Source organism: Mytilus californianus, unplaced genomic scaffold (assembly GCF_021869535.1).
Source record: "Mytilus californianus isolate M0D057914Y unplaced genomic scaffold, xbMytCali1.0.p SCAF_11, whole genome shotgun sequence".
NCBI lineage: Eukaryota > Metazoa > Mollusca > Bivalvia > Mytilida > Mytilidae > Mytilus > Mytilus californianus.
Window position 1 is genome coordinate 4697034 of NW_026262593.1, and position 15350 is coordinate 4712383.

The window sequence follows — 15350 nt, forward strand, 5'->3', positions numbered from 1 at the left end:
GATATTACAACACTCTAAACCACAAAACTACACGAATACCATTACTAAAATGTATAGAAAGGTAAATTTTGTATCATAATCTGTATAAAAATAAGTGACCAATATTGTTTAGAGGAAAAATTTCAAGGTTTAATACAAAATATGAAACAGATTTCACCATAAATCATATATTCCTTGTAATGAAATAATCATGAGTACTGGTAATGATCAAAGAAATTGTTTGTGAGGTGTATAACTCTTTGATGGAGTCTTTCCCTAACTATTTTTTTCTGTAATAAATTTAATATTTTCCCAAATTTCCAACTGTGAACACACCATGTGACATACATCTATTCAAATAAATGCATGATAATGGCTATTTTTGTATAATACATTGGTTATTTTCCTAACGTTATACAATTACTGTCTTTTGATGCGGTAAATATGTGGTTTTATTGAATTTTGAAAAACAGATATTCACAGAGGCAGACAGTCGAGGTGAATATCAGTTTTTTCAAAAGTCAATTAAACCATATATTTATCAAAACAAAAGTCAGTAATTGTTTTAATCAATATTATGAGGGAAAACAATGATCTTCAATCATTATCATGATTATACCATATTACACAGGTTAAAGCATTATGTTAGTTCCTAAATTTTCAAGAAATCATTGATGTTTAATCATATAATATCCCCTTGGGTTCTTCTCCATAAATCTGATCAACGGCATAGTAAAATCAAAGTGCTTGTGAGTGCTAAACGGTAAAGATTACTTTCATTTTGCATTTTGTGAATTTATTATAAACCATTGAATTACATTTAGCTAGGCAATTTATAGAGTTGGAGCTTTCTTCCTTTGTTCTTGATTGTACATTTGCAGTTAAACCTATTTTTATAACAGATTTATATGCTATGAAAGTTACTTATGTAATTTTTAGTAAAAAGGTAATTCTAATACACGTCATATTGTAACTTGAATATCTATGTATAGCATATTATTAATAAATTGGATGACATTGACTGGATAGGATCTAATGATTGATCACTTCACTGCACTATTTTGTTTGAACTATCAAAGGTAGTGATAAACCTTGAAAGGTATCAAGTCAGTACCATAAGAGTTTTGATTGCAAAAAATGGTATATAAAATTCTAAGTTCGATGATTTAAAACAAGTGATAAGTTTAAAGACCTTTGATTTCACAGTACATTACAGTATGATCACTGAACACCACTAAGAGTGTAACAGCTTGTGTGAACATACAATAAAGGTTTCACTGTATCAGCTGAGTATATCTTGTAAACTCATTAAAATGAAAGTTACTCCAAACAGGATGGTTATGTTTACTTCAAGCATCGATGTTCTTCCAAAAACTGTTGGGTCAAAGTTAAAGCAATTTTTCTTGCCTTCTACAAGTCTGAAATTCTGTGCTTCACAAAAAGATGTTTCGTTGAGATAGATTTCACCTGGCACAAAAAAAAAGAAAGAAAAAGCTGACAATACTACTAAAAAAGACTATGCCAATGAGCATATTTTATTCACATAAATCAATAATGTAACATACAGTTTTCCTTCAACTGGCATACCTGTTAAGTCATAAGATTACACTAATGAACTCTGTCCATCACTTTATGAATACTTGTTTTTCATCAGGTCATTAGAAAACAAGATTTTACCTGTGAAAGCTTTGTTGTTCTACAATACAATTTAAGTGTAGAGTATTATTGGCACTTTCATCATATGCTTTTATTCCAAATGCCGTTTGTGTCAATTTCTTTGTACAACACTGTATTTAGATTTAAACTGGTCAGACTAAATGGAGATGCTTTAAAGAGCAAAATATTCCACCATGTAGAGTACATCTTACTTCATCATCACTATAAAGTTGTTTTTTTTTAAATTACATTTCTTAATTTTGTGTTTGTCTATAATTTAAGCCAATCAGATGAATGAATTGAGCAATACCTTACCTATTTCATTTCCTTTGTACTGTGCCGATCTACAACTTTTATATACCATTCTACAAAAATCAGCACATATATGTACTTTGTGGTCTGTATCTCTGGAAAATAAAATAAAAACATTATTAGGTACCTTGGCTAGACCTAATGCTTCAACAACAAAAAAGAACTAAAATGGGTATAAATATATTAATATTCAGGTTATAAGGTAAAATAATCAAAACAAATAACACACTAAAACTAAATGATAGGACAACTGAAATTGACAATACTTGTATTAACAAATTCAATAAATTTTGTTTTTTTCATTAAAAGATTATTTTTTTAATTTCTCAAAAGCTTTCTATTTTGTAGGGCATAAGGAACATTTTAACCCAATATGATTACTGAAATTCATTGTGTTTAAGATACTTTTATTCAGTTGGACAAAATGACAAAAAAAAATGAAGTTTTCTTATAATTTCTACATAGAAAAAAAGTTTATTTAAATTTTTTTCATTATCTTTTTATTTAATTAAAAATATTTATAATTTTGTTAAATCTTTAAAAATTTGTCTCTTTAAGGGTAATTAATATCAATTTTTTCTAAGATACAATTTCATTGAACGATGACAGCGCTGAGTAGAGATGTAGACCACAGATAATCTCTTTATCCTTATTTTTCAAAGCAACATCAATGACATTGGCTTATGAAGTCATCTTGTTCTCGCTCTTCCTGACTGATAAAAATCATTCTCAGTTGAGTAGCTTGATAAGAAACATCATTACACAGAAAGATTAAAGGGAGATATCAGAAATAAGCGATAATTATAGATTATCAATGGTTTTTCCAACAAGAGGGTGTTTCTTAGCTATAATCTCATTAAAAGGCAATATCCCTGAGATGAGATGTGGCCAAAAAACATCCTTGAGTTTGAAAGACCAATGATAATCTGTTTATTGCCATTTTGTCTAGTATTAATACACCGTTGATGTTTACATTGACAATGGCATGTGTGACCTTATTTTCTAGCGATAATTTTCTATCTCAATAGAGTACATAGCATATGTTCATGATGTTAAATGATCACAAAAAAAAATCAAATAAAAAATACACAAAACAGCAATAATTAATAATATCATACACAGTAAGCATGAGTATACAAAACATATATAGAAAACTAATCTTAAATAAAAGATTGCAGATATACTGTGAATTCAAAAATTACTGCCTCCATTTATTATTGCCATTTTGTCATTTTAGACCAAAATGGGATTATTATTATTGCGATACTGAGAAAAATCCCCCTTCATTCATATAAAAATATCCAAAATGCAAGATTAAATTATTGTCATTACAACGCGATTACAACCCTGTTGAATTTTTCGCAATAATAAAAATGTCACAATAATTTTTGAATTTACAGTATTCATTTATGTATTTATTCTTTATTTTCAAAAGCTCTTCTTACATATCTCCAAATAAAAAAGAATGATTGATTGATTATTTGGTGTTTATTTCTACTTTCAGCATTATTGGCTTTTACCTGGCAGCCAGTTTTTATTTGTCATTAACTGAGGGAGCAGGAGTGCAGGGAAAGGACCAGCAACCTTTTGCAGGAAAACTGGCAATCCTAGTCAATTAAGATTGGAGTCAAACGCACCTGCCAACAAAGACTGACAAAAAATATATATTTGACTTACTGGTTATACCAAATTCTTTGATTTGGGTCACAGAAAAAGCACATCATATAATTAAGTTGGTTCTGACATGCCTGTGTAGCTTCGTACAAAGGAAACATTGTGGTAAAAACTGATATGACTTCTGTGGTTTTACAGCATGCCTTAGGAGCATACCAAGAACAGTTGACCAGTCCATGTGTTGGAGTTGCATACCTATCAATTTCTGAAAAAAAATTTGAATGGATAAAAATTTTACTGTAAACATGGTGAACTTGAATATTTTTTTGAAATTTCATCCCATACACTTTTCATGAAAGGGTTTTAAATTCTGGCATCAAATGATACATATTGCCACTGAAAATTGTGTGTATAACCTTGAATAGTGCATCAAATAATTCTGAACTAGTATACATTAATTTTTAGGGGCCAGCTGAAGCCTGCTCCAGGTGAGGGATTTTCTCATTGTGTTGAAGACCCATTGGTGGCCATTGGGCTGGGTTGTTGTCTCTTAGATGCATTTCCCATTTCCGTTCTCAATTTTATTGTCTGCAGTGCACGCACAAAATCTTTTTTTTATCTATAATTGAAAATATTTTGTAATGCGAGTATTTTATCTATCAAACATTGTCAAAGAAATATATATTTTAACATAAAGTAATTTCAAATGGGCATTTATCATGTTTATAGTTGATGAATATAAAATCTATAGCATCTAACTAACTTGTTTGTAATAATCAATAAAATAAAACACTCATATAATCATCATAATGATATCATTGTCCAAAATGACAATTTCGATAATCAGACAAAATTTCAAGACAATTTATTTATCAAATATTGTCCCAATATAGACAAAATATAACTTATTGATAACCTCATTTTAACCAGACAAAAATCCATTACTCATACTATGAAATATTGTCAATATACATGATATATAAACAAAATTTCATATGGAAAATTGTCCTTCTCTGGACATATTTCATAGACGGGGAAAAATATATATTGATCAATAATCATGAAATTTGTTAAGAAAGTATTATATCCCTCGGTTTCTAAAGCTCGTCAAATAAATTTGATATTTTTCTACACTGTATAATTATTGTATATGTACCAATTAAAAAAGCTTTGATGATGATGTGATTGAAATTGAACATGACTCCACAACCTATTACCAACTATTGAGCCTCCTCATGGGGTTTTTGATTATGTGATTACTTGGACACCCCCATGAGGGGCCTCACTATTGGTACAACAGATGCAACGGGTAAAACATACATACATACATATCAAAATCTGCTGTACTTCATATTGCAAAATCCATTTACACTTGTATGTAAATTTGTCACTGAAACCAAACAAGCTCCCGCAAAATATTGCATCACAATTTAAAACATTTGACTTTAAAATTTAAAAGTTATGGCTTCATGATGTCATATGCATGTTTTTAAAATGTTTATCTGTATTGTGCATGATATGACTTGTATTTATGTGCTGTGTCTATATCAGTGATTAAACCTCTCATGACCTTATCTTGTATTTACAGTCAGGGATATAACTCTATAGGGTTATTACAGGAAATAACTTGCATGTGTTATTACAGATATTTTTATGAGTTGTCTACTCTTTAAACCTAAAATTTTCTAAATCTGTAATAACATATGTTTGTTATTTGTAAAATAGATCATCAACATTTTAATTTTTAGTGGGCTCTAGGGAACTCTGGAAACTTTGCGCAGAAACTAAATGCATAGTCTTGATAACTAATTTTTGAATTAAATTAATACATTTATCATTAACCATGGTAAATCAATAAGACAAGGCTTTTAAGTGATAAACTTAGCTGTAATAACAAGGCTTAGTTATTAAAGGCATGCAACTTATTATATGAGACACTTGGGATTTACTGGGAAACTTGCGCAGAACCTCATTACATGCTCTGGTTATTATTTCTTACAATGAATTAAAATAAATTGTAATTAAGCATGACGCATGTCTGAGCAAATGCTTTGGAGTGATATAGAGAAGCTGTAATAACACCCTTTAGTTATTACAGGCCAATTTTTTCTGTAATAACATAGGTGTACTATGCATGATTGTCAAAATATGAACTGTTATATCGTTCTATAGTTAAGTATACATAAAGACAATAGCAATATCAATAGAACCTGTTTACATTTTAACAAAACTAATGATGTGTATTGTCCCTTTGAAACATGTAACATACATAAGTTATCACAGGTCTTTGATTTTTTAGTCCACAATAACAAACATATGTTATTTTTCTCTAATAACCCTATAGAGTTATATCCTTGACTGATTTATGTGCTGTGTCTATATCAGTGATTAAACCTCTCATGACCTTATCTTGTATTTATGTGCTGTGTCTATATCAGTGATTAAACCTCTCATGACCTTATCTTGTATTTATGTGCTGTGTCTATATCAGTGATTAAACCTCTCATGACCTTATCTTGTACTCCTATATACATGTATGTACGTATAGGCCACGTACCAATATCATGAGTATGGCAATGGTACAAACAGATCCTACTGAATTCGCCTTACTGGAAGTTAATCTAAATGTACGGACATTTTCTGCATTGCCTAAACACAAATTTTCCTTACAATAAAAGCTGACAGGCAAATAAATATGACTGAATGACAGCAGATAATTATATAGGATTCATGAATGAAATGCCTGGTAATCCTGGGGTCATTCGGAGAAAATGTGACATTGTGACATGAAGATATTTGCTTTGAGATCTTAATTTTTTCCGGGAAAAGCACCAATTGGAAGATCATGTATGCATGATATGGGTGTTGATGCAGGATGTAACGTCCATACTGTCACGTCGTCCATAGGATATATCATCCATACCTTGAAAAGATGTATCGGCCATAGGACAACATCTTCCATACTTTAATTGTGAAGACTCGTCGTCCATGTTTTTTTTTTCGGAAATAAATTTTATTCATAACATATTGTGATATATACATGATATACATGTAAAAGGTTGTTATAACTTCTAAACGTATTATGCTGCATTTACATTATTTGTCATGTTTTTATATGTTATATACATTTTGTACTTATACACTATATATATAAATATGCTTTATCTTATCTAATAAAATATTTATTTTATTTTCTAAAGGGATTTTTAATATCTTGCATAAAACAAACTGAAAAAATAAAACAAATAAAAATTGGTATCCAAAATACAAATGAAATAGATTAATTTCTGTCATAGTTAAAACAATAAGCTTAGTTTTGAAATATTATAAATACTAAGTAATCAGACAATTATTAATTTTAAAATTTAAGAAGATTGGTAATTGCTTAATATTATCATTTCTTTGATGAACATAAGTATTAATTATGCTTTTGTAAAGAAATTGTAAATTAAGGAAATACAAAACGAGTTCAAGAAGATACAAACATACATTGGGTAGTGAAATTCTTGTAACAATACAAGCTGTTTGAGCAATCTTTTTGAAGTACAAACCTTGCAGCATAAAAGTATGATTACCTAACAAAAATCAAATATCATATTAATCATGTTAATCCAACCAGCAGTCAGGGGTACTACTTGTACAAGTCATTTTTATTTCCTTGAAGAAGTAAATAATAATATACTCATATAAGTAAATTTGTTATTCATATTTTCTTAAGGTTTGAATAATCTCCCCTTAATTTTCTCAAGTAATTTTTTTTTTACAATCCCTAAAATTCTCAAGTTTTGGGATGTAAAAACATGCCTTAAACATTTTTTTTCTAGTTAGCTCGTAATTTATTATTAGAGTTCAACGTTTCATCTCATTAATTCAACAAAGAAACTAATTGTGCAAAGATCTTAAGTAATTGTGCAAGGCCTTCAAAAATTGCCACTTGGAGGCTTGTAAATGAGCAGTGTTTTGAAGATAACAGACAAATGAGATTTTCATTGTTCATGAAATTACACTTAAATGACAAGTAAAGACATCTGCAAAGGACAGACGATTAAAAATTCTATTAGAGCAAAGAAGTCCTGAAAAATTCAAGAAAAGTAGATAGTATGACTTTTTTACTTGTAAAAGTAAAAATATCTGAATGTCTAAGGGACATAACTAAGCCATTCAAATAAATTACCTATACAAGTAAATAAAATACACTTGTATAGGTGTAATACATATAGGTGTAATAATCATTGTACGTTACATCCGGTTGCATACGAAAAAGGGTCGAAAAAAAGTACATGTATTCCCTTGTATTTGACAGTTGTAGGAAATTAATCCTACATTTTAATGCAGTAAAAAATTTCTGAGTCATAAAGATATATCTTGGGTGTTTCAAAGCACCATTCTTTTTTTATTTGGTGTTTCTAAAGAATATTTTTGAAACTGGAGGTTACATGGTTACTAAAGCTTGTACACCATGTACACAGCGAAAAAAGGGGTGAAAATTTGATTGGTTATCTTCCAGTGATGGTTAACTTATTATCTTTAATGCAATGAAATGTTATGTGAAATTTTTATTGTAGCACTGGACAGGATAACCTTTACTCCTGCCAAGTATTTCTTTATTTGAAACAAAGATATTAAAATTCTGCACAATATTTTGAAAAGTGCAAATTTAACAAAGACTAATAGGGGAAAGACAATGGTGGTACATGTATTACATCTATAAGTATCTTACAAATTTACTTCTATAAGTATATTAATATTTACTTCTTCAGGTAAATAAAAATAACTTGTACAAGCAGTACCCCCAACTGATCAGTTGGTGTGTGTCTATGTTTATATGCATGTACATGTTATGATAAATCTCATGTTAATCCATGAATTAGTTAATCATGTTAATGTGATTGCCAATTTTCAAACACATACACAATAATTAAAGTGAACATGGTGAAGTTTATATAGATCAATCTAATAATATCTAAATATGATTTTTTCACATTTTGTTTAGTTTGTGGTGCATTTACAACTATTATTTTATGTTTCACAACTTTTATACATATGTTTTTGTTGTTCAGGCTCCAGTAGTAATAGAAGCACCCCATCACCTCCACCAGCACCAGCTTTTATAACTACATGTTTGAGTATTTCTAGTTCTTTATGATATAGGTTATATCAGAGACATATAAAACAATTGTATTATATGTCTCTGGTTATATGGGTGAGTGTGTATATATAAATTTGTGAATATTTGGTGAAATGTTAAGCCTTCCAATTGATATTTTATAGTGTGTCTTTCTATGTTGTGATGTTATACTATTGTTTCAGAAAAGGGAGAAGGTTTAATTTGGTACCCTTAAAACATTTAATCCCGCTGCAAATGTTTGCACCTGTCCTAAGTCAGGAATCTGATGTACAGTAGTTGTCGTCTGTTTATGTAGTTCATACGTGTTTCTCGTTTCTCGTTTTTATATAGATTAGACCGTTGGTTTTCCTGTTTGAATGGTTTTACACAAGTAATTTTTGGGGCCCTTTATAGCTTGCTGTTCGGTGTGAGCCAATGCTCTGTGTTGAAGGCTGAACCTTGACCTATAATGGTTTACTTTTATAAATTGTTACTTGGATGGAGAGTTGTCTCATTGGCACTCATACCACATCTTCCTATATCTATGTTGTGGAATATATGAATGAGAGACATGAGCTTATGTGTGAACAAATATTAAATGGTTAATTGAAAACAATGTATATACATGCAAGATGTATGTTCATTGTTTTCTAGTGTACTTGATTATCTGCATGCCTGAACAAATAAATAAAATATATTTACATGTATGTTTTTTGTATGTTGTATGTATGGTGTTAGCTGCATGGTGTATACCAGTGGTGTATACACTGTATAATTATGTTTTATGTTGTTTGTTGTATATTTGTTTTTTATGTATGACTTAATGAATAAATTTAAAATACAAAACAAAAATATTATCTTTATTTTCGTTATCCTTGTCTCATGGGTTTTCCTGCTATTTAGAATGCATTGTGACGTCACAATTTCCTTTGAAAAAGCATGCATAGTACAAATTCATATGACGTTTGAAAACATATGATCTGACCATATATATAGTAAAATGTTTTGAGGTGATTTGGTATGATTGCTGATGATACAATTATCCATAAAACAAATGCACAAAAGATGTGAACCGGCAGACTTGTACATAATTAATACTACAAAATCATATTTATGTTTTATTACTATGAAATAATAATAAGTGTTATATTAAGGGGACGAAGTCCCCTATTACAGTAGAAAAATCATTAAAAAAAAAAAAAAAAAAAAAAAAAATCGGGAAAATTTTCATTCTACTAATGAACTCAAAATCATTAACTCTTTTTTTGTAATTTTTTTTAATTCCCACATTTGCGCAGAAATCTACTTCTTCTTCCGGTCTCGTGTGTCATGAGACTTTGAGTGAAATATATATATCAGTCCAGTCAAATATATAGGAAGGGACACAATAACAATTTCATTTCTAATTATTCTTTGATATGAAAAAACGTTACCTGATGATAGCGTTTCTTTGTTTACATCGAATATGACGTCATAAGTAAAATAACGTCACAACTAAAATCCCTAACAACAGAACCAAAATCGGAAACGTTACGGTATTTCCGTTTCTTTTTTAACAGATTTTGAAGATAAAATATGTTTGAATTAAAAAAAATAATTCTTCATCCCCTTTCACAGGTAACGCCTGCCTCATATTATCATTTTATGTAATAACCACAATGGAATAAATACTTAAAGTATGGACGATACATCTTTACAAGGTATGGACGATAGGTCCTATGGATGATGTGGCGGTATGGTCAACACATTCTATGGAGGATGTCATTATAAAAGAATGGGTGTGATGTCAAACTTGAAAATCAATATCTATAATTTGTAAACTTTGGTCTTATACATTATTTACCAAAATAAGTGCATTGCTGTTGTGGTTTTTGTTCAAACACCTGATATTCTACTTCAATTTGTGTGGACACAATCACTGAGTAAGAGAAAAGTATCATGTAAACAACAGAATGCATGTTTTTTCTCATCACTGGGAATCCAGCAGCTGCATCATTGAACGCATCGATCTTTTGTAAGGTAAATCTAGAAGTTTCCGAAAACCGGATGTGGGGAAAAGAAAATGGCAGCCTCCACGAAATCGAAGTGGAAAAGATTGAAAGAAAGTTTATCGCCAAAGTTGTACATGAAATATGCGTTTCATCCAGAATATTGCTTACCTGCAATGATTTTACTTATTGTTGCTGAAATTTTTGTCAACTTTGTTGTAATCCAGAAAATAAAATGTACGAATATGCCTCGGTACACCTTACTAAGGCTTACTCTCTGACTGTCCTTACTAATATACAAATCCTTGGTACACCACAGTTAAGTCTGTCTTACTTTAGGGGACCCTGTACTTGTTTTGGAGGAGTACATGACATCTCGTACCTTTGTAAACTCGTACTTAACCAACTCGTACTTTTAACAACTCTTACTTTTTCCGACTCATACTTTTGCCAACTCATACGAGTCATAGTCATACTGACAATGACTTCTACCACCTCGCACCAATTTTTGTTGATTTGTTAATATGTATCATTTTAAAAATAGATAAGTACAATTTAATAAAATTCAAAGTTAGTTTTGTATTTTATATTGTAATTGATATTGTCCGATATACATTCAACACATTTTACTGAAGTTAAAATTTCAAACTTTAAAGCCATTTTTTTTCTTTTCAGTACAATGATTTTGTGCATTTTTTGGACCTAAAAGCTTGAGTAAATCCTTGGCCGCAATCTAGGATCCAAATTGTTCTGTAACCTCCTTCTTCTCTGGATCTTTACACCCTTTATAGGGTAACCATACTTTTGTATGTCGAACAGTTCCACCATCAAAAATATACAACATAATGAAAATAAAAAATCACAACAAAAGACATTATATACACCATTTACATTGGGAAGTTAAAGTTTTTATGACTTTTTACATCAGGTATAATGTTGAAAAGTTGGCAATGATGATATTGAATCCCTAAAGACCAACACTTTCTGGATCATCACGGCTGGCGGCCAAAGTGAATTGTGTTAAAAACTTCAGAATGATTGAAAATTTGTCAAATAATGACGTTACAACACAAATAATGCATTCTTAAGGAGTCATTAAGTCGTCATTTAAATGTGATGTGCCAAAAAGAAGTTATTTTTTATTAATTGTATTATCATCAGTCAGGGAAATTACTGAAATAAGTGATTTAAAAATCACTTATTTAACTTGTTTAAGTAGCGAATTCAGAATTTTGTCACAAATTGTGATTTTGTAGTTTTGCCAAAATTTTAAACATATAAAATCAAATCAAATCAAATAATTTTATTGGTGTAAATTCCAATACAGGAATGATACCAGCTGACATTTACAAAATACAAATACAAAAACAGACAAAAATAAACAAAAAACAAATATACCATAAAATTGAGAATGGAAATGGGGAATGTGTCAAAGAGACAACAACCCGACCATAGAACAGACAACAGCAGAAGGTCACCAACAGGTCTTCAATGCAGCGAGAAATTCCCTCACCCGGAGGCGTCCTTCAGCTGGCCCCTAAACAAATATATATACTAGTTCAGTGATAATGAACGCCATACTAAACTCCAAATTGTACACAAGAAACTAAAATTAAAAATAATACAAGACTAACAAAGGCTAGAGGCTCCTGACTTGGGACAGGCGCAAAAATGCGGCGGGGTTTAACATGTTTATGAGATCTCAACCCTCCCCCTATACCTCTAGCCAATGTAGAAAAGTAAACGCATAACAATACGCACATTAAAATTCAGTTCAAGAGAAGTCCGAGTCTGATGTCAGAAGATATAACCAAAGAAAATAAACAAAATGACAATAATACATAAATAACAACAGACTACTAGCAGTTAACTGACATGCCAGCTCCAGACTTCAATTAAACTGATTGAAAGATTATGTCTTCATCATATGAATATCAGGCACAATCCTTCCCGTTAGGGGTTTAGTATCATACCATCATAACATATATGAGAAGAACATAACCCGTGTCATGCCAACAACTGGTTTTTAAATAAATGTGTTTAGTGCCGATGCAAAGACCCTATAAGTGAATCAATGTTAACGCCAAAATATGCAATCTTTAATGACCTGACAACAGTATCGTAACTATATCCCTTCTTAATAAGTCTATTTAAAGGTTTTGTTAGCTTCAGAGGTGAATACTGACATTTTTGTGCTTTATAAAGAATATTTCCATAAAAAATTGGATGTGAAATACCTGAACGTGTAAGAAGTCTGCATGTTGAGCTATATTTACGAATGATGTCCTTATACCGATGATAAAATTTAGTAAATGTTTTGACTAGTTTGTGATATCGAAAACCCTGGTGTAATAATTTTTAAGTAATACATAAATTTCTCTCGTGTATAAATTTTTCATGTATACAGAGATATGTTTTCTCAATGATAAGAGACACATATTTTATATATTTTATATCTACATTGCGTGGAGGTGTTATTCCATATAGGTTTAGATTATATCTTATTATTAGTAAAGTTGGAAAACATGAACCTTTTTCTTCTTTCAAATAGCAAGGTTTATGCCTTTTTAGCTCACCTGGCCCGAAGGGCCAAGTGAGCTTTTCTCATCACTTGGCGTTTGTCGTCCGTCGTCCGTCGTCATTAACTTTTGCAAAAATCTTCTCCTCTGAAACTACTTGGCCAAATTTAACCAAACTTGGCCACAATCATCATTGGGGTATGTAGTTTTAAAAATGTGTCCGGTGACCCGGCCGACCAACCAACCAATACGGGCCAAATTTAACCAAACTTGGCCACAATCATCATTGGGGTATGTAGTTTTAAAAATGTGTCCGGTGAACCGGCCAACCAACCAACCAAGATAGCCGCCATGGCTAAAAATAGAACATAGGGGTAAAATGTAGATTTTGGCTTATATCTCTGAAACAAAAGCATTTAGAGCAAATCTGACGGGGAAAAATTGTTTATCAGGTCAAGATCTATCTGCCCTGAAATTTTCAGATGAATCGGACAACCCGTTGTTGGGTTGCTGCCCCTGAATTGGTAATTATAGAAATTTTGCCGATTTTGGTTATTATCTTGAATATTATTATAGATAGAGATAAACTGTAAACAGCAATAATGTTCAGCAAAGTAAGATCTGCAAATAAGTCAACTTGACCAAAATGGTCAGTTGACCCCTTAAGGAGTTATTGCCCTTTATAGTCAATTTTTAACCATTTTTCGTAAATTTTTGTTATCTTTTACAAAATCTTCTCCTCTGAAACTACGAAGACAAATTTAACCAAACTTGTCCACAATCATTATTAGGGTATCTAGTTTAAAAATGTGTCCGATTACCCCGCCCGTGAACCAAGATGGCCGACATGGCCTAAAAAATAGTACATAGAGTAAAATGCAGTTTTTGGCTCATATCTCTGAAACCAAAGCATCTAGAGCAAATCTGACGAGTATAAAATTGTTCATTAGGTCAAGATCTATCTGCCCTGAAATTTTCAGACCTATCAGGCAACAAGTTGTTGGGTTGCTGCCCCTGAATTGGTCATTTTAAGAAAATTTTGCAGCTTTTGGTTATTATCTTGAATATTATTATAGATAGAGATAAACTGTAAACGACAATAATGTACAGCAAAGTAAGATCTACAAATAAGTCAACATGATCAAAATTGTCAATTGTCCCCTTAAGGAGTTATTGCCCTTTATAGTCAATTTTTTACAATTTTCATAAATTTTGTAAATTTTTGTAAATTTTTACATAATATTTTCCACTGTTACTACTGGGCCAAGTTCATTATAGATAGAGATAATAGTAAGGAGCAAGAATGTTCAGTAAAGTAAGATCTACAAACACATAACCATCACCCAAACACAATTTTGTCATGAATCCATCTGTGTCCTTTGTTTGATATGCGCATAGACCAAGGTGAGCGACACAGGCTCTTAGAGCCTCTAGTTACAGATGCAATCATTTAGCTGTAAATTCTATATTTGTTGAAAAATGCTATAATGAAGGCTTTACATAATGAACTGATACTTTCTTCACAGATTTTTCCCAGCAGTGGGAGTAATTTTCCTATAAACAGTCAGGGGACTTACTTAAATGAGTGATTTTCTAAATCACTGATTCAAGTAACATTATGTCCATAAAGGTTGGAAGTAAGAGTTGTCTTTCTTTAATAATCACCTATTTAAGTAGTACAAATTAATCACTAGACTAAGTGATTTAATTTTATTGTAGCTTTAAATATAGAATACTAATGATCCAGGGACTAATTATGTTGCTAAAATTATCAGAACCAACATCTGTGTTGATAGGATGATCGGGTCATGTCAGGTGATGATGACCTTGTACTAAATCTAGGATTATGACATAAAAATCACTTTTTCAAGTATCATACCTCAATTTCCTTCCAAAAAATCACTTCTTTAAGTATCATTATTTTAATAACCCCCACTAATTTCATCACCCCCGAACAGTGAAATTTTGATGGCGAACAGTAGAATTTTATTACATAATCTATAAGATGAAACCTTGAATTTTATAGGAAAAATACTCCCACTGCTGGGAAAAATCTTTTAAGAAAGTATCAGTTCATTGTGTAAAGCCATTTTTATAGCATTTTTTCAACTAAAATAGAATTTGCAGCTAAATGATTGCATCAAAGGCATAAAACCTTGCTGCTTAAAAGAAGCA

At 30.9% G+C, this 15350-nt stretch overlaps 2 protein-coding genes across 2 annotated transcripts in view; one reads left to right on the plus strand and one right to left on the minus strand.

Annotated features, from left to right (window-relative positions):
• Positions 1-269: 269 nt before the first annotated feature.
• LOC127719417 (uncharacterized) lies at positions 270-10668 on the minus strand. Its single transcript, XM_052225520.1, has 4 exons — positions 10512-10668; positions 3625-3826; positions 1951-2042; positions 270-1446 (listed from the first exon to the last, which is right to left on the minus strand). The coding sequence occupies exons 1-4, from the start codon at positions 10636-10638 to the stop codon at positions 1262-1264; spliced, it is 606 nt and encodes a 201-aa protein (XP_052081480.1). The 5' UTR covers positions 10639-10668; the 3' UTR covers positions 270-1261.
• A 43-nt stretch (positions 10669-10711) lies between these two features.
• The window catches only part of LOC127719412 (dol-P-Man:Man(5)GlcNAc(2)-PP-Dol alpha-1,3-mannosyltransferase-like), a 32768-nt gene continuing 28129 nt past the window's right edge, over positions 10712-15350 (plus strand). The window contains exon 1 of the mRNA XM_052225516.1: positions 10712-10893. Within this exon, the coding sequence (XP_052081476.1) occupies positions 10731-10893 (163 nt within the window). The 5' untranslated portion in view covers positions 10712-10730. The remainder of the gene's footprint in view (positions 10894-15350) is intronic.

Bases quoted from the DNA above. Each gene is read 5' to 3' on its own strand.
- LOC127719417 (XM_052225520.1), bottom strand. From the start codon at position 10,638: ATGAGAAAAAACATGCATTCTGTTGTTTACATGATACTTTTCTCTTAC. The intron at 2,043-3,624 runs GTAAGTCAAATA...TTTATTTTCCAG, and splicing joins CAAAGAATTTGGTATAACCA to AGATACAGACCACAAAGTAC. The intron at 1,447-1,950 runs GTAAGGTATTGC...TTTTTGTGCCAG, and splicing joins GTACAAAGGAAATGAAATAG to GTGAAATCTATCTCAACGAA.